Consider the following 27603-nt stretch of genomic DNA (forward strand, 5'->3'; position numbering starts at 1 on the left):
TAACGACAAACCTATAGTGTGTTGTTCAAATTCTTCGATCAAAAAATTCGTATAGAAAAAATGGGGAAAAGCAAGCAATCAAGTTTTTACGCTAATTTAGATTGATTTTTGGGTACCAAAATTTACATAATTTTACCTAAGAAAATAAAACACAATGTTAATAGCCGTTTTATATTTGGAATGGTATATAACGAAAAAAGTTAATTCTAACGATTATAAACAGTTGTGTGATGAAACTAGAAAATCACAATATTTGAGAATAATTAAACATATTCTGGGTGATATATTCTGGGTGACATATACTGACACTAAGTTTAAAAAAAAAAACAATACTACGATTGAGAAGTACTGAAAAACTTTGTTTTCTATGTCAGCAAGTATGTGCTATAGAACAATAACAAATAAAGAGGAAAAAGACTTAAATGTTGATCATCTAAATAAAAAAAATGGAATAAACTTAATCACACTTCAAAAGCACTTCTTCTTCTATTAAATTCTCATATATTAATTTTCCGTCTATATCTCTTAGTTCAACACTTGGGATGACTTGAGGTGTGATGACTTTAACATGGAACGCGTCTTTATCCAAAAATGTTTTCGTGAATTTATCGGCCACGGATTTCTCATCAAGGCTAGGGTTAACCTTAACACCATGTAAAGTAGCCGTAACGGTTGCAGTTGGCAACTTTAAATATTCATCGCTAATTTCTCTCGCATGGTTCAAAGATATAACTTCTATTTTCCCATAGTCAACATATTTTACTTTTATTAGTTTTTTGATTGCACTGTATTGTAAGATCATTGCTCTGTACCATTGTTTGTCTTCCGGGAATAGAGCTAAACATGCTTTATTTTCATATACACCATTCAAAGAACTCTCGTTACTTTCCAATTGCAGTTGTGCACCCATTTTCTCGTACAGCACGGTAGTTTCATGATCATGTATAACGCTCAGTTCCAATTTATTTATTTCGTACAACACTGTTATGTTACACAGGAATTCAGTATCAGTAAAAGATGGGAAAGTAACAAATCTTCCGATGTTAGATTCGATTTCATTTTCCTCCATGACGTCATTCCAGTCTTTGCCTTCTAGATCTAAGCATCTCACCTGAACTGACATTTGGGAATCGGAAGACTGGTCTAGATAATCATCAGATTCGACAATGTAGTCAGGTCCGGAGTCAGATTCTATTGGTTCATCTATCTTCACAATTTCTTTAGCAGTTGGGACAAATTTTCGAACGACAGCTTTGGTGCCATCTTTGTACTCCGCCAATTCGAAATCGACGAGGTGATCGTTTACCCAAAGTTTGTCATATTTGAGATCTATAGGTATAAGATCTCCTATTGGCTTGCCACTCACTTTGACGTAGCATTGCTTTTCTACAATGGACTTATGAATGTAGTCTAATGTAGTCCTATCCCAATTTTTTCCAATAGGCTTAATGCGATCCAGGACACACTTGTGCGCTTGTATTGGTATCTGATGAAGGGCGATGCTCTTTCTTAGATTTTCGAAGGAGCACATCTCTTCATTGCCGTAATCTATGTAGTGTATGAGACAACTCGATGTTTCATCGTTGACTTCTATAACTCTGCCTCTATAAAAACGATTGTCCAAGAAGAACAGAGCGACGCAAGGCTCGCCGACAGTCCATTTGACGAACTTTGCCTTAGGATCAGGGCTTTTAAAACGTACGTCTAGCGCCTTGCGAATCAAGTCCAGTGTGTCTTGCTGTGATATATCGTGGAGGTAAATCACGCCGTTATTGTCGATAAAGCTGCAATAATTTACCAAAGTTAAAAAAATATTAGAGAATTAAAACAAATCTATATTCGAGAATAAAAAATAAAAATATATATATATATATATATATATATAATCTTACGTTGGCATAGCTGTGAATTCAATACACGGTAATGGCTCAGCGGGCAACCAGTCAGATATGAATATTGTGTCTGAACTGTTAGGTTCTTCTTTATTTTCTTCGTTTATGTGCAATGGTGTGGACGATTGACTGTTATTGCTTTCAGACTCTTGACGTTGAACCTTGAGTGGTTTCATGGGCATTGGTTCAATTTGTAGCCAATCACGTACAGATCCCGTTATATTTAAAAATGATAGCATATCATCTCCATTATTGGCAGTGTTAACATCACTGGCTCCGACTGACTGTAAATAAATTAAAAAATTACAATCAAGCATGTTTACTATATTTTTTTTTTTAACTTGGTCTTATCATATAAACAATCTTTTCATTACTTTTAAGTGTAAATGATATTTAAGAAATAGAAGAAAAACAAATATGTTGAATAAAATGAGCTTTTATTATATTTAAAAAATTATCTTTAAACTAGGAAGTGAAAAGTTGTTTACATAAGACATGTAAGTAAAAACGGAGTGGATAATATTTACCTGCATGCATTTATCAGGAATCCCTAATCCTTGTTCTATGATCTTTTTATTTAGGCATCGCCACTCCGAAGTGTTGGGCTCTAGAGCGCCACCTTGAATCGTATGATAGACCCACAATTCTACGGGCATACTTTTGTCCTTGAACTTGCCGACTTTAGTGATAAATACTCGTGGGTACACGTCCAGTAGTTCTTTTAGGAATTCCTTTGTTATGGATGGCCATTCGTCACCGACGGCGGGAATCACACCACACAAGTGACACATAATAGCGGCGTCGCCTACGGACGCGAACTCTGGAGGAAGTTCTCTCAAGTCAGATACAGGCACCGTTTCGACGCAAGCGAAGTCAGAGTAGAATACTTTGGCATTGCCACCGTCGATCTCGAGGATGGCAGCGCGGCGCCAAGTCTGCGACTGTATGCACATTGTGCAACATCGGTCAGAGACTTTCCAATCTTCCTTGCCTTGAGTTTTCTTTTTGGAGTAATACATTTGTATGTTTTCGAAAAGCTCATTGAATACTTTTTGCTGATGTACCAGGGATACATAAATGAGCCATGGCGATTGGTAATTTAAAACCTTGGCTTCTATTCTGAGCGGTCCTTTATCTTTCGCATCTAAGTCCTCCTCCTTCGGTTGCTGAGGTTTCGATTTAGGTTTCTTCAATATAGTTATTTCACTATTATCTTTGGGTTTATGTGTAGGTTTCGGTTCGCTTAATGGCGACTTGTTGTCGTAAACTAATTCGTCCTTTTCAGAGTTTTCGTTGAACATATACATTCTGCAAAGGGGACAGAGTTTTGATTTTATTACCTATATATGATGTAATTGATAAATGAATCTACAATTATAAGTCATTTACCCAAACGTATAAGCGAATTTGTTTTTAATCATCTGCGCGTTAATACAGACAACATTATCCCCATCTGATGTGTCATAAAGCGTGACTCCAAGAGATCCACGTATGCGACTTTCTTCAACGTGCAACTCTAAAATTTTGTCTTTAAACTGTTGTAGCAGTAGCACCGACCCCGGACTCCATTTCTTATTAGGGGCTGTCACACCGGCTAGGTGACACTCTGTTGCCTGTAAACATATTTAAAAAAAATATTGTTGTGTTTAACCTGTACGTAATTAAAGTTCGTTCTTTAGTCCCATATAGTAATTTACTGTTCATATTTTTCTATTCGATCGAGCACGTCTTACAAATTGCCACCGTGTGTCTGTCAACTTGAGGTATGGGTGTGAAATTAAAATTAAAATTACACATTAAATTTAGACTTGTCCACCCTGGGTGACGGAGCCAGTCCGGGGTGCTTCCAACATGCTTATTTCAGCCACTGCCATTACCATAGGATGTGAGGTGTAGTCCTTTGTGGAGCGATGATAAATGATAGAGATTGCTAGAGATTGCTAGAGATGGATAAGTGGACTGTATTTCCAATGATAATAATTGATAATGATTTTGATTTCACATAGTTAGTCTTTCTGTTGAACGCACTGTAGAACTATCTTGTGTGGAGCTGGAGCGATTTATAATAGTGAGTGTATATCGTCCCCCCTCAGGTGATTTTAGCCTTTTTGAGGATGTAATGGAAGATGTGCTTAAGCGATTGTCTGTATCCACAAAAAAAGCAATAGTATGCGGGGATTTTAATGTTGATATTTTACTTAGTAATGCAACTACGACTAGGTTGCTAAACTTATTTAAATGTTTTAATTTAAATTATGCTTTTAGTGAACCTACTAGAATCACAGCAACCTCAGCATCGTGTTTAGATAATATTTTTCTCAACTGTGATATCTTAGGTAAATCGATAATAACCAACTTAAGATCAGATCATTGTGGCCAACAAATTACTGTTTTGAATAATATAAACAAAGATAAACATATCGTCAAGTGTAGGCCGATAACTAAGAGCAAATTGACGCGATTCAAAGGTGAAATATCATCCAAAATTCCTGCCCTTGTCTTTAAGAACGGTCATCCTGACAGCATTTATGGTACGCTCTTAAATATCATAGAAAATGAATTTAACAAAATATTCAATTTCAAACATATAGATTTCAATAAAAAAATAAAGTTTAGCGATTGGGCAACTATTGGCATATACAAAAGTAGAGATAATTTGTATGAGCTCTATAGTGAAAAACAATATAACCATACTCCAGCTTTCCTACAACACGTAAAAATGTACTCTAAAACGTTTAAGAACGTTTGCTTTCATGCTAAGTCGCTATACTTTAAGGATCAAATCATAAAATCGGATAACAAAGTACAAACAACCTGGAAAATTGTTAATAATGAAACTGGGAAAGCTAAATCTCGCAACGTAAACTTTGAATTAATTATTAATGATAATAAAGTTACCGCTGACAGTGAGGTTGCAAGTACCTTTGAAAACTTTTTTCAGAGTGTTCCTATTTTGTTGACTGATTCACTTAATTCTTCACCTACTGCAGCTCAGAGTTTATTGAGGAACAACGTTAATGAGTGCAACGTTTTATTTAATTTTAAACATATATCTGCATATGATATAATAAAGAATTTTAAGTTGTTGAAACAGAAAAAAACCGGTGATTTATGGGGTATGTCTGTAATGGTAATATCTAACATTATAGACGTTATTGCCCCTTACTAGCCATACTTTTTAATGAATGTGTTGATAGAGGTACTTTTCCAAATTTAATGAAACATAGTAAACTTATACCTCTATTTAAATCTGGCAATAAAAACGACATTAACAATTACAGACCCATTTCAATCTTACCAGCTCTTAGTAAGGTCTTTGAAAAAATTATATTAAATCAACTTTTGAATCACTTCAATGTAAATAACTTACTACATCCGGAGCAGTACGGTTTTACTAAAGGTCGTAGCACCACGAATGCAGGCGCTAAACTTTTAAAACATGTGTACGATGCCTGGGAACGTTCGCAGAATGCCATTGGTGTTTTTTGTGATCTATCCAAAGCATTCGATTGTGTCGATCATAAAACCTTGCTTCTTAAACTAGCCCATTATGGTATCAAAAACGTTGCACTAAATTTGGTTGCCTCTTATCTCAGTGACAGAACCCAAAGGGTTTGCATAAAAGACATTAAGTCGCAGGGGTCGGCTACGTCAATGGGTGTCCCACAGGGTTCAATCTTGGGTCCCTTTTTATTTTTGGTGTATATAAATGATCTACCACACCATGTCAGTGAAACCTGTGACATTGTACTGTTTGCTGATGATACATCTCTAATTTTTAAAACTGATAGAGGTAGAGACAACTCTGACGATGTAAGCCGTGCTATGTCGCATGTGTCGCACTGGTTTACTGTCAATAATTTACTTTTAAATGCAAAAAAAACTAAGTGTGTGGAATTTATTTTACCAAATGTAAAGAAAGTTAATAAAAATATAATAATAAATGGAGAATCACTAAAAATGGAAGATTCCACAGTTTTTCTGGGCATGACCTTGGATTGTAAGCTTCAGTGGGGTACCCATATAGATACACTAGCAGGTAAACTAAGCTCGGCTGCCTACGCCGTCAGGAAAATTAGACAGATTACTGACGTAGAAACAGCAAGACTTGTTTACTTCGCGTACTTTCATAGTGTGATGTCTTACGGGATCTTATTATGGGGCAAAGCTGCTGATATTGAAACTATATTCATATTGCAGAAAAGAGCTGTACGGTCAATATATAAACTTAAATCACGTGAATCCCTCCGTGAAAAATTTAAAGAAATTGGTATACTTACGGTAGCCTCACAATACATTTATAACAATATAGTATTTGTAAGACAACATATTAGTCTTTATAAACAAAAAGTGGATATAAACAGTCGACTTACAAGAAATGGTCATAAATTAGTGACATCTGCATATCGTCTGCGAAAGGTGCAGAAGTCATTTGTGGGATTGAGTATACGCTTTTATAATATGATTCCTAAGGTAATTTTGGACCTACCAATCCATAAGTTTAAAGAATGTGTTAAAACACATTTATTACAGCGAGGTTATTATACAATTGATGAGTTTCTTAATGACAAGGTTGCTTGGAAGCATCCGGCTCCGCTTTCATCTCTCACAAGATAGAAAAATGAATGTTAAAATATAAAATGTAAATTTTTGATGTTGGAAAAGAGCAACTGCTGAGTTTCTTGCCGGCTTCTTCTCGGTAGAATCTGCCTTCCGAACCGGTGGTAGTGTCACTACACACGGACAGACTTGACGTTTCAAAAGTGCTTGTATTAGGCCTACTTGAAATAAATGAATTTTGAATTTTGAATTTTTGAATTTTGATAATGAGTACGCGTCGAGTGGCAGCCCGAAGTGCACTGTCCTAGTTATGGCCACGAGGCTCGACGATTGCGTAAACTGCTGACGGTGCAGTGTTCGGTATACGCAGTGGCCCGAACAGTTGCAATGCTGTGTTACGGTCTGAAGGGCGTGGTTACAAGTGTTATTAGAGTAACACGAGGCTTAACACCTTCGCCTCTGGTTGCTGGACACAGGGCGGCACGTTGCAGGTCGTGTGTTCACCTTGCATGCCCTGTGGAGTGGTGATCTAATTATAGGCGACTTTGGACACTTTTAGTCAGAAAAGAAATTCCTGGAAGAAAAGAGACTAGATCTTTGCCCGCATCTGGAATGACTTCTTAATATTATAAGTAGAATTATCAATCCGTTTTACCCGTGACCTGTAGTGGGCCGGTAATGGGTCGATATGATGATAAAGTGGAATTAAAACAAAAAAAAATGAACCAAAAGAAACAATAAAAAAAAAAAACAGGGAAAAAAATGTTCCATAAATAAAAAAAAAAGAATAATAAATAAATATACTACGACAATACACACATCGCCATCTAGCCCCAAAGTAAGCGTAGCTTGTGTTATGGGTACTGAGATGACTGATGAACATTTTTATGAATAATATACTTTATGTACTACTTATAATATACAGATATAATATATATGTATTAAAATGAAAATGTTCATACATATTTATAAATAGGATAACAATTAGAAGGATAGATTTAGGGATAGGCTTGAACGTCAATGTAGGGTTAGGTGCACATAAAACACTCACGAGCGCCTTGAGCGTGGTGAACTTGGAGTGTATGCGGCGCAGCAAGGCCCAGTGCACCAATACTTGTGCGCCGATGTCGGGCAGAAGAAGGCGAACCCGCCCGCGGCCCGGCAATTCGAGCACCACGGCGCGTGCCCAATCTCCCAACACCTCGTTGCCCAGTCCGCACTTCCCCACGTTGACCACGCACACCATGTCTGTAGAACACTGATACTATCAGACAATATTCCCATCTCCCGCGCTAAATCATCTATACTATTCTTACTTATTATATATACTTTTTTTTTATTCCACTACAAGTTAGCCCTCGATTGCAATCTCATCTTGTAGAAAGTGATGATGGATTCTAAGTTGGTAGCGGGCTAACCTGTGAGGGAGTAACCTAACGCATCGGAACACTAAATCGCTTCGCGGCACGTCTTTGTCGGTAGGGTGGTAACTAGCCACGGCCAAAGCCTCCTTCCAGACCAAAATGCTAATAATATTGTACTATTATATTATACTAATTACTTTACAATTATAAAACAAAGTCGCTCGCCGCGTCTGTCTGAGCGCGTAAAAATTAAAAACATCCAAACACATTTTCATACGGTTTTCACTAATGAACAGAGTGACTCATGCGGAAGTTGTAAGTGTATATATATTTTATTATCGTTTTCTGTTAATTAGCTGAAACATGAAGTTGTTTGTTAAAAATGTCATACCGACTTGGAGCTTTACTTGCGTACGCGGCGAAAAAGATTACACATAGATGATACATAAAAATAACGTACTACTTGTTTAAAAGCTACATGTCACAATAACACGGGTACAATTGAAAGGTATTAATTTCTATTATGATATTAATCATTATCCAAATAAAGAGTTTTATGATTAAGATTGATTGTGTACCTGCAAATTCCGTTATTCTAATGGGACCTATTGTTTAGAAATTACGACGGGTATAGAAATGCTAAAAGCAAGAAAAATGCCGCAGGCCGCCCGGCCGCGCGTTAGGTGGCGCTGCAAGTAGGTTCTAGGTTATTTAAGACATTAAAACCGCCTATTCGCATTTTATATCCATATTTTTTTAGATTTTTTGTTATATATTGTTTTCTCTTTTAATTTGTGCAGTAAAGAATTCATCTATCGTATCTATATAACACCGGTAATAACCGATTTGGTGCAGACGAAATTGCGCGGGTCAGCTAGTGGTATTATAAATGCAAAAGTGTGTTTGTTTGTCTTTCCTTTGCACCCTAACTTTGCAACTAATCGACTTGATTTTTGGCATAGAGTTATTTAAAAGACGGATATGTAAAAAACGCGGATGAAGAGCGCGTTCAGCAGAAACTAACTCTAGGCTAAAAATCAAATTCATTGGTTGCTTAGATAGGGTGCAAGGACAAACAAACAGACAAACTTTCGCATTTATAATTTTAGTAAGTATTGTGTGATTTGGCTAAAATACAAGAATATCTGCCATCTGAGCACTGTTTTGGAACATATATGGCTTGCGTCTACAGGATGTAAGCCATATATGTGACAAAGTTCATTAAGATCAAGGTTGAGGTGGTTGAGCAACATATAGGAACGTACAAACAACCAGACACACTTTTACAGACTAGTATTTATAATATTAGTATGAAATACGGTTAGTAGATTCGTTTTGAATTAGGCTTACCCTTTTCAGGCAAGTAAACAGATCCCCTGTTAACACTCATAGAGTATTCTTGGTCTAAATCTTCACACAACTTTTGGAAGAGCTCTTGGTGGTGTTGCTGAAAGATGAAAATATTTACTTCAATCTTTAGGTAAAACATTTTAATGCAACGATCGTAAATTTGGTAATAAATATAAGGTGATATAAGAATGAAAATTAAGCTTTATTTGCTATACTCCGCGAAAAGCAGGAGAATCTGTACGATGTTATTTATAATTTCTTCAGTATTCATCATGGAATCCCGCCAAATAACGAAAGGCGTGCTTCTCAAATCCAATAAGTATATAAGGTAAATATAAGGTAAAATAAAATGAATTATAATATATTTTATAATATGCTGACCGCCATACCTTTCTAACGAAGAAATTATCCGGGTTTATTATGTGTGTTATGAATACTTGTTCTACAGAATTTCGTTTGTAATCATTACTATTCATAAACAGTTTCGGTTTCTCAGTAAGACCCATCATTTTCGGGTACTGAAATTAAATATAAGAAACAATTATGATCGGTGATAGCGCAGTGGGTAGGAGCTAAACTTCACTGTCGGGGGGCCGAGTACGAATCCCAGCACGCACCTCAAACTTTTCTAAGTTTGTGCGTGCGACGGTGAAGGAAAACATCGTGAGAAACATCTTATTGTGGTAGGAGACCTGTGCCCTTTAGTGGGACGGTAATGGGTCGATGTGATGACTTCAATTTATTAGTAAGTATAATGCAAGTATTATAAAAAAAAAACAACTTACCGACAGGTTTTTAGGAATGCGCGCGCGTCCTTGAAAGGCTAGGGCATGCGCAAGGCTTACCCCGTCTTCAAAGGTTGTAATATCGCACACCAAGTTAATTGTGCCGTTAGCGGCAGAACGAATTTGGCGAATGTGAATTACGGCACGCTTACTGCAATATAGATAATAAGTACATAAATGTTTACCTCGTCGATCTAGTTGTTAGCATTCTCGGCTACAGAGTGCTATCGAAAGAGTGCTATCTCTGGTCCGAAGATGGCGCTATGTCCACGCCATACAAATCATAGTTAACTTTAAAGCGATCGAATAGATAAAAAATTGCGCACTCGGCACACTGTAGTGCTTACGAGATTTCGAAATCAAGGAGTCGTTTTCGATTATTAAACTCTGTATAGTTAAAGTAAAATGGCCCTAATGTTTTTCGTATTAGAGTGGCAAATCCTGCAATTTTGTTCTGTATTTTTGTTGACCAAGCGTTCTATCAAAAGCTATAGGATTGTATGCAAATACGAGCTTTGATCTAATGCAAATAAGATCCATTTCACTTTGATGTTCAAGTAATAAAAATAAATATACAACGACGATACACACATCGCCACTTAGCCCCAGAGTAAGCGTAGCTTGTGTTATGGGTACTAAGATGACTGATGAATATTTGTATAAATAACATAGATAAATACTTAGAATATACATATGAACACCCAGACACTGAAAAACGGTCATGCTCATCACACAAACATTTTCCAGTAGTGGAAATCGAACCCACGGTCGTGGGCTCAGGAAGCAGGGTCGCTGCAAACTGCGCCAATCAACCGTCAAGTAATTCCATCTCCTCGTTTGCGCGCTAGCAAATCTTGTGCTGCTGATCTTATGTCGATAAAAGTTATAGTTGTTGTGTGCAAAAAATCTGGACTGAATTGGAATGATTTGCTATAATTGTGCAGTACTCACTTGTCAATAATGTTCTGGACGAGGAAGGAATCGTCGCTGGTCCAGGTACCGTTAATAGGCTCGCAGTTAGCTAGAGTGCAGTTGATGGCGATAGGAGGTTGCGATTGGATATGAGCTGGCGGCAGGAGTCGCAATCTGTATCCAATTGAATTATTATTACCAGGAATCTTCTAATTAATCGAATCGTTACACGGTCTTCTCAATTTTCTTAAAGATTTACAAATTTACCATACCTCGAATAATCACTAGAAAAAGGTGAGTGTAAAGAAAAATGTTATTACAAAATAAAGGACAAAATGCTTGAGTATGAATAGCTTTCATTTTATAGCAAATTGAATGTGAGATGTGACAGTGTTAAAAAAATACCCCAAAAAGGTGAGTTAAGTTTTGTTGTGGGCTTTTCGAGCGTAATAGATCTAAGATTCGCGCCACGAGATAATTATGTCTTCTATTTTCTCGTACGGAATATATGGATGGGTTCTGTGAAATACGATGGGATATAAATTGGTAGACTAATATCCAACGATCTCGTGGCGTATCTTGTGCTTCTCGTGCCGTGCACGAGCCCTACAGAACTAAGTTGCGCGCTACGAGATAATCATGTCTACCATTTTCTCGCCCTACTTTGTGAGGTAATACGATATATAATTGGGTACAGTAAAATAACATAATCACGTGGCGCATCTTTGTACTAACGGGCGCGTCGAATTAGTTGTAAGGTAAAAATATGTATGAACACTTCATGAGTGTATGTGGCAGGCCTACACGAGTAAAGATTTTTTAATTTGCTTTTGGTTTGACATACCTACATTACCAGTGATAGTATATTATTCTGCATAAATAAATTAAGTTTCCACAACTGGCATAAAAAATCAATAAAATTAACAACTTTATATAAAATATGAGATAATGAACAACAAACTGATCAAGCCAGTATAAAAAAATCAAGAATGGCAGGTGATAAGATGGGGAGACCAGCTGAAAAAATCAAAGTCGTGCCGCTTCTATCAAATCGCCAAAATGGCCTCCAAGAAATCCAGAAGCCGATGGAGACAGTTTACCAGCGCGAAGTTAAGATCTCACCAGGGCCATGATCTTCAGTGATGAAGATGTACGACCAGAGAGAGAAGTGTTGTACACGAGAGATAAAAAACAATATTTTGATGTATGCGATAGTGTAGTAACACGTTTAGTTACGGTAGGAAATCTTCGTTTGGCGACGAAGACCAAACGTAAACTAACAACGTAAACAGACTCAGATATTTCTATTGTGTCGACTCAGCGGTTAAAATGTGCATATCGCACCATACTATTGCTTGCAGTATCTCATATTACAGTCAATGTTTATGTATCTGTAACGTTTCTATTTATTCTAAACATATAATAGTTTTGAAGTCTGTACATTTCATGTCTCTATAAGTTAGCCCTTAATGAGATATGGCAGTTCTATTAAACCCACAGCCCTAAGCGGTTCCTACGCGACATCTTACTGGAACGCTAAATTGCTTGGGCCAACTCTTTGTCAGTAGGGTGATAACTAGCCACGGCCGAAGCCTGCTTGATATCGTTTCGTAGCATTTTTTTTTGCTTGTCATATTCGTCATAACGCAACATACGAATAGCGGCATGCTAAGACCAGGACAACGATGGGTTTTGTATAATTAAGAGCCATCCAGGGTTACCCCACAGAAGCGTTGCTGTAACTATTTCGAGTTCCGTATCCGAAGGATGCCAATGTGATCTTATAACTAAACCTCCGTATGTCCGTCCATTCATGTATCTGTAAGCGGGCTATATCTCATAAACCGTACTACTTTACTACTCCTGCTATTTTTTCCATATTAGTAAAATTTGCACAGAATGTAACACTTTAAAAGCTTTTAGGGCTGCCAACTCTTAGATTATATGACTTATAAAAAAATAGTACATTGAAAGATACCTCTTTAAGTAAGTTTACCTTTCCCTTACTTCGTAGACTAAAAAAGTACTAAATGAACGATTTTAGGAGAAATAAATGCGTATATATGAGGATTTCCCTAGCGCAGCCCGGGTTGGACTTTATACGGTAGCAATGGTGGTGCGCTCGACCTTTGCAATATAAAAATCTTCTTCCCAGCTGGTGTTGTGCCTTGGGACCGAGGTCCAAGCATTTCATCTTTGGACGTTTTGTTTATATGGTCCTGATTTGTGACATCTTCGATAGCGCAATATATATAACGTTGATGTATAACTAGATGGCGCTGTTTTTGGCTTTGGCTAGTTACCGTGCGGCAGCGACATGCTGCCAAGCAGTTGAGAGTTCCAATACGATGCCGCGTAAAAACCGATTAGTGGTATCGCTAGCATACCATCTTAGACAGCATCATCAGCCACAAGGTGATATTGAAAGGCTTAATTTATACAATTAAACATAGCAATATAGTAAATTGAATATACCATAAAGTTACTTGATATAAAACACTCACTTATTAATCGAGACCACTTCAGTGCTTCCAAAATCAACACAGAAGACATTGATTTGGGGATTGTCGGATTCCTTTCTGTCGATGCTTACGATGCGGCACCTTTGCCACAAGTTGTCAGCTTTTATGTAAACTAAGTAAACTTTGCCTGAAACAAGACATTTCAACCTATATATGGGAAAGATCTTTCTCAAAAATAAACTCATTAAAGCACAAATGGTAGACATAAAAATCTCGTATTTACTACAATAACGTCTATTATATACAACGTGTAAATGAAAACCGAAATAATACTTCAGAGGCTTTAGAGCTACTCAATGCTATTAGTGTTTCGGTTTCATAGATAAGTCTCAGAGACATTATTTACTGTCTCTGAGACTTATCTACGAAACCAAAACACTAATAGCATTGAGTAAACCAATGCCATAGTTATTATTTCTTACAAGAGCTCTATGGGATAAAATCATTTAACGCACAATGCTATTACGTTTAATAAACTATTGTATGAGTAATGAGGACTAGTTTATTTTAATTCACTGAGGGCGTTTACCCCATACGCCTTATTTTGCTCTATCAGCGTGATCATTTTAGATGTGTTTTGCCGTGTTCAAATAGTATTTGAAACTAAAATAATATTTTTTATCAGGTTAAAGAATCATTTATTTCTCTTAAAGAATAATTTACATATTCACTTATAGAGAAATCACATTGAACTTATTTATTATATAACATATTTAACTTTTTATGTTTGTTACGATTTACACTATTAAATGAAATTAACATCACATCATCCAAAAATGCCCCTTATAAAACCTTCTTGTGCTAAATTAACTAGAAAGTACTGTAATAATTGTTAGCGCAGATTGGCATTTAAGACAAACCACTTTTAATGCTTAATTGTTATAAATCATTTAACTAATTAATAAATATCATGATTTAACAATAAATAGCATTAAAAAAACCAGTAAGTTTTAAATTTTGGATGTAATTAATTAATAAAATTGATATATAAAAAGAATCACGCACATACATATAAAAATAAAAATAAAACATCTGGATAACATCAGAAACAACAAACAACAAAATGTTAAGTAATACCTTCAGCGATATGTTTGATCGAGGGCTTTGGCATGGACACGGCGTTCCGGAACTCCCGGAGCAACTCTTGCACCTTGCCCTGTTGGCAAGCTCGCTGTACGTACAAATTGTGCGGATCCACAATGTGTGATACGTATATCAATTCTTGGGAGCCTGCGAAGTTTTTTTTTATATTCCATTACAAGTTAGCCGTTCACTGCATAATGGCAACAGCTACCATTTTAGACGGCATATCTAAGATGGTAGCTGTTAACCTTTTAGCAGTATGATCGATCTTAATAATAAATAAATAAATATACTACGACAATACACACATCGCCATCTAGCCCCAAAGTAAGCGTAGCTTGGGTGATGGGTACTAAGATAGCTGAAGAATATTTTTATGAATATAATACATATAAATACTTATAATATACAGATAGACACCTAGACACTGAAAAACAATCATGTTCATCACACAAACATTTCCCAGTTGTGGGAATCGAACCCACAGCCTAGGACTCAGAAAGCAGGGTCGCTGCCCACTGCGCCAGTCGGTTGTCCATATTAATAATGCTAATATTTAGTAGTGTTTTATTTGTTTTGCACCTTCGCACGAAACCCTTCGTATGCGAGTTCAACTCGAGATTCAGACAGAGTTGGACTCGTACGTAACAAGGTGCAAAATGTAACTTTGCATAACATTGGCATTATTGAGATCGAGCAAAAAAAGCATCAATAAAACTTGTAATAAAGACGAGTTTTTGTGATCTATTGTCTATATACAATAGAATTAACAAAGGGACATTGCTCAGCAGCCACACATAGTTCGCCTAAGAACATTCCCGATTAATTGATTGTATCATAGATGGTATCATAATAACAGCTATACACCAGTCAAGAATATTAAAATCAACGGACATTTCTGAGAATTTATTATATAAATTAAAAACAGATTTTTAATGAGATTATTTTGTATATTTTTCAGTGTTTGAGTAAATTAGAACTGATGTCAGATGTTCAATTAAGCCAAGATTTGTAAATTACAACCATTTTGTAAATTACATTTACAAAATGGTTGCATTGATTATTTATGCAACGGGTGCAGCGCTGAATTGATTATTTATGATATTATTCGAGAAACTAAAAACCAATTTGTTTACTTGTTAATACCTATTAGTATTTGGAATGATCGTCATTAAATAATCTTAGAATTATAGTATGGATAAAGTGTTTGTTAATTCATAAGCGAATTTGGGCAATGCCATTCAACTCTGTAGCTGTTATGGTATAAGAGATATCAACTGCTTACAGACAGGCGGACGGACGGACCGTGGCCTTAGTAAGTAAACCGACCGAACGTAAGTAAATAGACCGAAACCTTAGTAAGTAAATTTTTGGGAGCCTTTTATTAATACCTTCATAGAGTTGTTTAGGGTGTTGACTGTCCGGGAATGGCGCCACGTGTTCCACAGGAGGTCGACGCTGTTCATCTGGTATAAACATTAGGTAATTAATTATACTGTCTGACATATTAATTCGTATTGTTTTACCATAATTGTGATAACAAACATAAATATAAAAAGGAGTACATAAAGAAAAGCTTATATCTGGATCATATAAAATGCTATTTAGGTTAATTGAAGGTTCTGTGCATGGTTTAACAGAATGCTTAGTTAGCAAATGTAAAATTTTGAAACCACACGCAAACAGCTTTAGGTCTCTTTTAAGAGATAAAAATTGTTCTATTTCCTTCTCAAAATGCCAGTGACCTGAAGCCCCACGGAAACAGTTTTAGGGCTCTTTTTCGAGACAAAAACTGTTCCTTCTCAAAATGTCAGTGACTACTGTCCTGCATTTTGTCGAGACGGATAAGGCAGTTGAACCAAACATAGGTAAGCCCTTTTGCTTTTATAATATTAGTGTTAGTAGTTAATATAATATAAACACAGACGTAATACGAAATGGACGTCGGATCTCATACAATATTTACGAAAACACTGTCCCGAGTCAACCTGTAAGTACATGTATACAAATTTAAATAATTTAAAACATTTCAATTGGAATCATGTCATCATAGAATTACGGATAATTTTTGCTTCAACAATCTATCGCCTTATGCAGCTTCGACTGGGAGGATGAAAAAGGTAGCTATATAACCTAAAAAGCTATGTATAATTAATCTAGAATCTTATACAATTTCAAGAACAATTCACCTAAAATTTGCATAAATCTATTTTATGAGTTGCCTTTGGAAATTGCCTGGGGGAAATTCGAATATCGTGGTTAGGTTTAATCTATATATAATAATATATATAAAAATAACAGCTTTTTACTGAATGCTTATGAAAGTATAATTAAAAGGCCTTTTTAAAAAATTGTCTATGTGTCTGCTTGTTCTGGCTTACCTCCAAAACAGCTGGACTGATTTTTGCAGGACTATCACTGGCAAAAAGCTGATGTCATAAAGTATGTCCTATGCATTTTGATTTTTTCAAAACCAATACAAACGACGGACGTAGTTTCCTGTATTCGTAAGGGGTCTTCGAGAAGAAGTGGCGCAAGAAACTCTAGAGGAAACCATCTTTTAAATGTCATGTTACCAACATTATACTACAAATATTAGTTTATGTTATAATAATGCCATACAAATAGAAAATAAAAATAATAGAAAAAACACAATTTGTTTTTTATATACAATAAGCGACTCTACTTTACTTTGTTCCAAATCGTAAAGGACAGATATGCTATTTTTGTTTCATTTTGTTTAGTTTCGTGATCGGTTTTCAAATTAAAATAAAAGATTGTGTTTCTAAGCAAAGCAATCGTCTAAAATGATAAAACAATCGTTTATTTTCCGTGATGAAAAATAACCATCATCTTTTTAGGTTGAGTTATTTTTGCATGTGTTACCATGCAGTATGCAATTTTGTACGCGTAATCTGTTAGTCGAACAAATGAAGACTGGCACGAAATTCATACCGTTTTTGCGTTTTCATACTCTTTTATTTCGGACGTTTTTGACTGCTGACCCGAAGTCCATTTCATAATACGTCAGTGATTATAATCATATTATAATAATAAATATACTTCAACAATACACACATCGCTATGTAGCACCAAAGTAAGCGTAGTTTGTGTTATGGGTACTAAATTAGCTGATTAATATCTTTATGAATATAATACACAAAAATAATAACACCCAGAAACTGAAAAACATTCATTCATCATACAGTCATTTTGCCAGTTGTGGGAATCGAACCCACGGAATTGGACGCAGAAAGAAGGGTCGCTGCCCATTGCGCCAACCGGCTGTCAATTATATTATTATATTATGTAATGTGAAGTTATAAATAGTAAAAAAAATAAAAGCTTACAACATAGATAACTTTTATGCGAAGAGTCACTGTTAATGGAATTCAGTGATGTACATGACCCACCCTTACTGCTGCGATACTTTGGTATTTCCTTGATAAATGTTTGCTGTTTTATATTCTCTTCTGTGGGATTCCGTTTGTTAAGCTGCCGCACATCTTAAATAAAATAAGGTAACTATATCTTGCGTGTTATAACGTTGTCTAAGTCAAAGTATAGAGTGCAAATTCTTCAAAGTATAGAGTGCAAATTCTTTTGTACACAAATCTATATATATAAAAGAGAAAGTGTGTATGTTCCGTATAGGCTCCGAAACGGCTGGACCGATTTCAATGAAATTTTCAAGGAATCTCCGGATTGACCTGGCGAGTAATCCTGTAAAGTTTGGTGACGATCGGAGCATTCCTATTTTTTAACTGTCAAACTGTCAAATACAGCTTTTATTTACTATGCTGATATTCTATTGTTGGGTGTACATGGGTGTAGATAATGATCTTTACCCGCTCGAGAAGAGAATGAATACGGAGAGAAATAAATGATTTTATATATTATGAGACTTAAATTAAAAATTTAATGATGTAAGTTTATTGTTTAAATAAAATAAAGCAAAATCTAGCCCGGCGAAGCGGGCTGGGTACGCTAATGTTTAATAAACTAAAATGACAGGTTAGTAAATAGTATTTTCACAATGTTCCATGTGACAAAGGATGACATTAATTTGAGAACTCTTCATCTGGACATAGGTATTTTGTAGGGATTTCTAATCGCTACGGTTTTGTGCCGCTTGCATCGAGCGATTCCCTCAGTCCACTCGTTTTATGTAGTCCCTGTATCATAAATGCACTGGAAGTGCCTGGTCGCCACTCCAGCACCTTGTCGGTTCTCCAAAGTATTAGACCTTTTAATTTGTATAAACCGAATTGAAAACAATAACTTAAATAAAAAAAAATATATAAATATAGTACGCAATACACGCATCGCCCGCCATCTAGCGCCAAGCGATGCTTGTGTTTTGTACTTTAATATCTGATGAATATTATACATAAATACTTTTAATATATAGATAAGTAATCTGGTTACTTAACACTGGAAAACATTAATGATCATCATACAGCAATTTGCCACTTATGGGCCAATCGAATTAACGACCTTTGACTTAGAAAGCAGGGTAGCTGCTCTACTGCGCCAATGGGCCGTCGTTTTGTATATAAAAAAATAATAATTAGTATTGTGTATAGGAAAAAAAAACTCTCCAAAAGCCTATCAAGTCCGATAATGACTGGATCTACTTAGGTTGACATTATAAGTTCATTAACTCAACACATTAAACCATCAATTTTTTTAACGTCAAGACTCACCCTTAATCAGTTCCGGAGGATACACAATCGAGGTAGGTGCTGCCGGTATAACTTCAATGTATTTTAATAGCTCACTAGTAGACTGCAGTTCGTATTTGGGAGAAGCGTCCCCCTCCAATTTTATGAAATCACTTAGTAATGGATACAAATCTGATTTCACTGTCAAACTGTCGAAAAAAAACTGGTCAACTAAATGTTTCTTAATTAATTGTACCGATTGAGTATAAACTCTATTGCTTTGCTGAAATCGTATTCAGAACTAGATTTTAAGTAAATGTTATAATAATATTTTATTTGTCATCCATACTAAAATTATTAATGTGATGTAGCATACAGGCAAATAATACATACAAACCTACATTCATACGTAAGGCATATTAAAGACACCTGTCGTCTCGGATCTACACCCCACGCAAAGTGCGGTGAAGGGGTCAACTATCGGGGGGAAGTCGAGGTCTGGGCAGTCAAGCTCCGATCTCCAGGCAGTGAAGACGTGGATAAATGATATTATCGAGACGATATTTACACACTAATATTAAATTTATACATTAGTTACTACATGTGTTTTTTAGATTGCCCTCACATTATGCTCTAACTAAACATCCAATATTTTGGCATAGTTTGTTGAAAGGACAAAGATAAACTTTTTATCTCAGGAAAACATGTGGTTCAAACGGGATTTACGACAGCTTTTACGAATGACACATTGCTGGCTACAGGTCCCCTTCATCAAGGAAAGTAGGTTATAAATACATAAATCCACCACACTGATCCAACGCAGGTTCGCAGGCATTTGTTATACTAAAAGAGACTGACTTAATGACGATTGAATGTTAAACACTAGTTTCTGAAATCCAGGCTGGTAATAAGAATCTTATAATTTTTGGACCAACTCAATCCATGCCTATGACCTTGTATGTAATCCATAACTTGATAACCATTGCTTTGTTCCAATCTAAAGAGTATGGTTGCCGTTATAAGTACATGCTTATGAGGTTGGTGGTGGCATGCCCTTGTGAAGTGCTGCTCTGTTTATAGGCAAAGGTTTTCCACTAACCATCCAACCAATCCAATCAAACTTAATAGATGGTCCGTCTGGCTTCGTCCGACAATTAATAGCCTTCGCTTAGTCAAGACCAATGAGGCGAATAATACGTACTTTAAGGGATTTTCTGATTCTTCACGGCTTAAATACCATGGTGTGTTAATAATTTCCTTCACATCTTCAAGAACAGTTGCCATATTCAACTGAAACATAAATGAGCTAGTTATACAAAGTTATACAAAGTAATTTTGGAACAGACTGGAACACCAATCTAGAGAAACGATTATAATTTCAAGTATATAATGAATATTTCAATGTATATTCAATATTCATATAAGAGTAACTTAAAAAATAAATGACAGACCTAAGATATTGTTATCACTCGGACGTGACATTTGCACATGTAAATGTGTGCCAGTGAATGTGTGTGTAATTTTTATAGTATTATCTTCAACAACATAGAAGTGGCCCTTTCTAATATACGAGCATCCTTAGATGTTGACTTTACAATGAATAATTGTTAAGTTATTGTGTTGACGTACAATGCCGAAGATCTGCTTTGTGTGGAGTATAAGGATTGAAGAAATTATAAATTACACCATACAGATTTCCCTGCTTTTCGCGGAGTATAGCAAATTAAGCTAAGTATTCATAACATATCATGGAATTCCGCAAAGTAACGCCTGCTTCTATCCAATACCTCATTCATTTTCATTGGATCCAAAGAGTTGATAGTATCCAAAGTCTTCTTTGCTATCTTAATTCCTTTAGCGATATCATTTTTTGCCTCTTCTAAAGATTCCCTTTCAATGTTTTTCAATTCACAGAGCTTGAATGTAATTTCATCCTTTTGTTTTTGTATTATGGCGTTAATTTTTGAGAACTGTTGTTCAATATTGTTGAGTAAAGTCATGTATTCAGATGAAGTTAGTTCATCTTCAATTTTAGTCAGCAAATTTCCAATATCCTGAAAACCAATCTTATGTATAACTCAAGACACAGTTGAGACCGCATATTGGGTGTTTTTTAATCAAGCTTACAATGTGTCAGCCGATACCCCGACTGATGCATGTATCAATCGAATAGTCAGATCATACTTACAAAAAAATGAAATGAAATTACATATTATTGTACACTATGAAGGGTGAACAATATTATTTCAAAACTTTACAACTATGTTAACCAAACAAAATATCACATTTTAGAAATAAGAACTATAAACTCGAAACAATTAAATATTTTAGGAAATTTAAGCGAAAATTCTAGATTTAGGTTGTAGGTTTTATGAACCTAAAACAGTCCTCAGCTTGACTAATTCCGGCACACACCCCTAAAAGTTCGATGATATTTCCATTTTAAGCAATAAAAATATATCAGCTGCTTTATGTGTGAAGCAATATTTATTCTACCGAGGCGAATACGGTGATACGTGGTGGACGACGGCAAGTGGCGTGCATAGAAGGTATGCAGAGGTTATGCAGATAATATATAATGAAGAAAATCCCCAGTACGAGTTATAAATGCTCAAGGGTAGGCTGTTTAATAATAATAACTCTTAGGACGCCAATCCTTAAGTTTTTTGTAAATCGTACTGGAGATTTTTTTCATTTTATATCATCTGCATACCCTCTGTGCACGCCACTGACAGCGGCCTAAACCCTTCTCATCCTAAGAGGAAACCGGTGATAATTATGGTAATGATGATAATTAATTGATTGATCGATTAAAGTTTTTTATTGCACACTAAAGTATAAGAAACAATAACATAAAACGTACAAAAATTAAAACTAGATATTAAGGCGACAATGATTTATTACATATAAAAAAATAGTTCATAGCAGTTACAGCACTAGAAATAAACGTACTCACCACACCAGTTTTAGTAAGCCTCCTCAAGATTTCATCTACTTTCGGAGTCAGATCAGCAATCTCAGATAAGAAGTTTTCATTCTGTGAATCAGAAAAATTAAATTCAATAACGTATTTTTTACTAAAATTGTGCTAGGTAAAGCAAAACATATTAATAAACTAGCGGACCCCAGCGCCATCTGTTGGGCTTATTTGTGAATCTAAACCATCCAGGGTGCCACCCAAAAGCATACAAAAAAAATTCATTAAAATCGGTCCAGCCGTTTAGGAGGAGTTCAGTGACATACACACGCACACAAGAAATATATATATAAAGATAGTTACTAACCACTTCTTGTATGGAAGTTACATCATGGTTTTTACAGAACTTGTCTCCGCCCACCATCATACAATTAATACAAATTGATTTTGCGCAGTCCTTGCAATAATAATCCAGGGGTTTATCTTTATGGATATTGCAGGTATTTTTTTGTTTTGCGACATCTGTAATTTATATATTTCTCGACTAGCGTATAATTTTAGTAAAATATTCCCTAAACGGTGTTTTAAAAATGCGCTCTTAGAGTTAATTAATTAAAAACTATGCAGATTTTCAATGTCCTAGTTTCAAAAGCAAGACTAATTCTATTTTCCAAGCCCTGTTAGATTTTAGAGTAAGTAATTCTTAGCAGATACTATAGTGACTCTAAATGGTATGTCCCTAATTTAACACTCTTTTTCAATGTTTTATCCCCCATTTTATCCCTTCTTTTAGTGTAGATTTTCGAAATAACATCTAGACTATGTCTGTGAAAGCAGCATTGTAGTCAATCTCTATTATAGTCTCTATATAGGCCTGAAAAGGTAGACAGACAGTCAAAAATCTTAAAAACTGATTTCCTGCCCTAAGAACTGTCAAATGTAAATATGTATATTCAAATGCCTTGTACTTAATTTTTTTAATGACATTTCAATTTTATTTATTTGTCTGAATAAAGTTAGCACAAGTTCTGATATTCCCACTACCTATTTGAAGATTTCACAATCCAAAAAAATGTTTTAATTAATGTACTCACGGACACTTATGTCAACATATTCTAGTGCAGCTGTATAAATACAATTAGAAATAGGAAGTATAAAAATATGCAAATTCACAAATTTATGAATAGACACTGTAATATCTATCACATTCATAAAATATGTATTTCCATCATCATCATCAGCATAACAACGCATTACCGGCCTTTTACTACTACGGGGAACAGGTCTATTCCCACAATGAGAAGGGGTTAAGGCTGTAGTCCACCACGCTGGCCCATTACGACTCCACAAACCTTTGAGAACATTATGGAGAACTCTCGGGCATGGGGATTTCCTCACGATGTTTACCTTCACCGTTGAAGCATTTTCTCTTATAAATTCTAATTATTACGTCGCTTGGATAATGATGACGATGATAAAGGTTAAAAATGCAAATAACCAATTTCAGCATCAGAGGACAAGTAAATCATTATTAATAAAAGTGTGTCGCTAATTTGGAAAAGCTGCAATACCCAGAAAAGCAGATATCGGGATTATTATGAAAATAAAGCTTATTTTTATTATTGTTAAGACTATCAATTATTCATTGTAAACTCAACATCTCCTGAGGATGCTCCGGTTTCGGAGCGAAACATGCGTAGAGGGTACATTGCTTAATATCGGTTTGGAATGGAGTATAAAGATTGAAGTAATTATAAATTACACCCTACAGATTCTTGAAGAAATTAGCCTCCTACTTTTCGCGGAGTGTAGCAAATTAAGCTTAATTTTCATAATATATCATAGAATTCCGCGAAGTCTGCGCTTGCTTCTATCCAATATAGAAATCCGGTTGGTTAAATTATTACCTGTTAAGTATTTAAAAATATTTAATTTCTATATTATATAGATGAACCTAAATTGTGTCAATTGATTGCATTGTTAAAGGCAGGTTAATCTAAGTTGGTGCTTTAATGGGTGTGCAACTTACAAATAAACGTTTTTAAACTTACCAATGTTTTGTAGAACATGGTTTTTAAAAATGGCAAAGTTCCTATGAGACTTCTTGAAGCAATTGTCACAGAGAATTTGGTCGCATTGTTGGCACATTTTCGATGTTGGTCCTTGACACTCAACACAGTTACCTAATAACACGTGCAAAAGAAGAAATATTATCAATGAAGAATACAAACAGAATTCATTGTATCAATGAAGAATACAAACAGAATTCATTGTATCAATGAAGATTATAAACAACATCTGCAAGGTTATTTAGGGAATAACTTTAAAAGGCAGCCGAACTGCTTTCTGTTTTACAACATTCAAAGAGAAGAGACAATATGAAACTTTACTTCACAAAAGTTCAAAAAAGGGGGCCTCCCTTTGCCCATCAATAAATAATTATCATTAAGCATTTATATCAAGTGTTAAGAAAATAAATGGAACAAAATATCTCCCTGGTTAATTCTACATCTGATAGTTGTTATTGATTGCTTACCTTGTGATATCTCAGTACTTTTAATGAGCGACTTGATATCTATGTAATGTTCATGAGCAACCATTCCCTTTTTAGTATCCTTTGACTGTAAACATTAGTTTGTGATTTAATAGTGTTCCCACACAGACATAATAATTGTTGCAAAACGTTTTCAAACATGTTGTATTTAGAAGTAAATGTAAAAGCATGTTGCTGACAAACATCCTCCTTTCATGTTGCATTACATCGAGGCAATTGTTATAATAAATATATATTGGAGTCAAAGAGTGATATATATTTTATCTGTTTCTTGCATGTTATTCTGTGACAGATTTAATTCCAACAGTCTGTCTTGTAAAATTATGTGATTTGATGAGCACAATAGATCCAAAATAGTTTACATGACACTGGGACTACAATGCATTGCTTCTCTACCATAAGGATAATGGCTGTTATTGCATTGATTCTATTAGATTCATCATCACCATCAGCCTTTTTGTGTAACACTTATAGGCACAGGACTCTTAGGAAAAACATTAAGAGCTCAGACCCTCAATGTTCCAATGTTTGTTAAAACTAAAGCAATATGGTAAACATCATAATAAGGAGCAAATTACCTTCAATGGGAAAACTTTAAATGATTTGGAAAGTTTATTATTTAATGTTATACCAATTAAAAAGTAAATAAATTTTTGTATAGATCAACCTCAATCAATGTGCTAAAACTAGCTTCCAGTTGCTAAAAGATATGCAACTACTAACTTTGATAAAAAATGAAGGTGTACCCCAATATACTGAATACATTTGCATAATCTTTTCAAGGGTACAGCAAGTGTTATGTTGTGCGATTGCTAGACAAAGCATGTTTAAACAATATATTAAAACACATTTAACAAATCATGGTTACTACACAATTGATGAATTCCTTAACGACAAGGCTGCTTGGAAGCAGGCTACTAGGCTCTCATCTCTCACAAAACAGAAAAATTCTAAAGATTGTTAAACTTTAAAATGATGTTGGAAAAGAGCAATCTGCTGAGTTTCTTGCTGGCTCTTCTCAGTGGAATCTGCCTTCCGAACTGGTGGTAGAGTCACTACAAACAGACTGACTTGACGTTTCAAAAGTGCTTATTAATTAGGCCTACTTGAAATAAATGAATTTTGAATTTTGCAGTAGCACCAATTGCAGTTGATTTACTGATTTTTTCAAGATTTTCTTTGACTATATCTAAAACTCTTCATTGGATTAAAAAAGAATTTTGCAAATTTGTCTATAAATGACAGAGTTATAAATACATAAATAAACATATTCCTCCTTTTTGAAGGAAGTTGGTTCTAAACTATCCATGTAATTATAGTTCAGCCATCTTAGATTGTGCACGCTGTACAGTTAAACTTACATACATACACATATGGTATAATGAAGACCAGGGTTCGGGTGAGATTGCAGTCAAGCTGTAGTTATTGTAAAAAAAATAACTTATTGTCTGATCATACCTCCATATTTTGCAAACAAAGCTCTCCAACCATGTAAACATTAACAGGAAACAATTTATAAAGTAATATCTTGTTCTGTATCAGCAGAGCTGTGTCTGAAGTGCTAACTTGCATGTTTTGAAAGCATACTTTGCATTCAATGGGTTCTCCAAATTTCACTATGTTCCTGACACAGTTCTCACACATGGAGTGACCACATTCAAGAAACAATGGAATATTGGGGTTTGATTTTGAATTTGCAGCTGAAATATAAGAATAATAAAGTTGTTTAATATTTTTTTCTCTATAGCTAAGGTAAATTTTGATAGGAATTATGGAATGAACATCAAATACAAGATGTAATAAAACAATTTTGTTCTGGTTTTGAAAAATCATTCCATAACCAGATTAGAACTGTGATGCAGAGCCAATATTACAATTGCAGCAGGCAATAAAACACTATCGGCTAGTTAGTGACCATGTTTCCAACTTAGTAGTAGTACCAGCTTGATGCTTTGGATTTGGTGGATTTCTAGGAGACTTTTTTGGCAGCAACTTGGTCAGACCTCAAAGCCTTGAACAAGTTGTATTTGATCTCCTCCTTCTATCATTGAACTGCAAGCACCAAAAGAGACTGCATCGTCACATCCTCCTTAAATACACACAGCTAAGGTCTGATATGCCCTTCCAGATTTCTTCTTCCCTAATACCTATAATGGTGAAAAAGCATCTTCTAGGCAAGCCTGCCTTTCTTAGGCCACATTGTCACTTACCAACTTACCATCGCTAATGTGGCAATGGGCTGGGCTCATCTCTTAGAGAACTTAGTAGGTACTCTCCCTGAGTAGGTGCACAGACAAAATTAAATATCTTGCAGGAGAAGGGTAGCCACTAGAAACAAGCTAGTGCCTTTGAGACTGATAGATTCAAGTGACTGGTATATTTTGGTAGGATATGTCCTGAGTATTACCCTGGTTAAAACTAGTGTTTGAAATGTCCCTGCAAAAAGTACATTTTAAAACATTCGGACATGTAGTATGACGTTAGGTAGGTAGTTAAAGTAGCGCTATAACGAGGCGAAGTGATGAAAATTATATAAATTCAGATTTACTTACGTTTTAGTTGATACAATTGACTGCAATTTGGGCAACATTTTTTTATTTTCGTGTCCATTATTGCTTTTAACTTAAATAATGTTATTTCAGTTTTAATTTGTAGTTAGTAGTCGGTACGCTCAATATACCCTTTTTCAAACTCTGTAATCAAAGAGCAAACCAATATAAATAATATTTATGAAGGTACGTAATATGTCAGGATGCCTATGATAACTTAGGTAATTTACCGAAAAGCCAGCTTCACAAATTTGGTTCATTGGCAGCACAAAAGCATTCAATAAATTCAATTCACAACTCGGAACCACCTCAATAGTTAAAACCCAAAATTTAAGAGAAGTTCAAAACAAAACGGAAGAAATTATGACAGAAACTGACAGAAAAGAGAAAACAAGCACAATCCACAGATAAGTGTAGGAAAATATTGAACCACAGAGTAAAGATTAAATCA

General features: G+C 35.3%; 1 protein-coding gene across 1 annotated transcript; it reads right to left on the bottom strand.

Moving 5' to 3' along the window:
* Window positions 1–157: 157 nt before the first annotated feature.
* On the bottom strand, window positions 158–27526 carry LOC120626685. Its single transcript, XM_039894302.1, has 23 exons — window positions 27383–27526; window positions 27156–27296; window positions 26062–26303; window positions 24586–24670; window positions 24101–24232; window positions 22417–22571; window positions 22089–22169; window positions 20920–21186; window positions 20334–20422; window positions 19175–19341; window positions 17819–17974; window positions 15860–15934; window positions 14463–14615; window positions 13368–13512; window positions 10903–11037; window positions 9952–10102; window positions 9556–9684; window positions 9167–9263; window positions 7504–7700; window positions 3282–3505; window positions 2420–3200; window positions 1893–2176; window positions 158–1784 (listed from the first exon to the last, which is right to left on the bottom strand). Exons 2-23 carry the CDS (start codon window positions 27211–27213, stop codon window positions 458–460), a joined length of 5130 nt encoding a protein of 1709 aa, XP_039750236.1. The 5' UTR covers window positions 27214–27296; window positions 27383–27526; the 3' UTR covers window positions 158–457.
* Window positions 27527–27603: the final 77 nt, after the last annotated feature.

This window comes from Pararge aegeria, chromosome 10 (assembly GCF_905163445.1).
Source record: "Pararge aegeria chromosome 10, ilParAegt1.1, whole genome shotgun sequence".
In the NCBI taxonomy this organism is placed as follows: domain Eukaryota; kingdom Metazoa; phylum Arthropoda; class Insecta; order Lepidoptera; family Nymphalidae; genus Pararge; species Pararge aegeria.

Coding starts and splice junctions, on each gene's coding strand:
- LOC120626685 (XM_039894302.1), bottom strand. CDS start 27,213: ATGGACACGAAAATAAAAAAATGTTGCCCAAATTGCAGTCAATTGTAT. Junction 14,616..15,859: donor CCCTAAACAACTCTATGAAG/GTATTAATAAAA, acceptor AAAACTTCGCAG/GCTCCCAAGAATTGATATAC. Junction 7,701..9,166: donor TGTTTACTTGCCTGAAAAGG/GTAAGCCTAATT, acceptor AGTGTTCTACAG/ACATGGTGTGCGTGGTCAAC.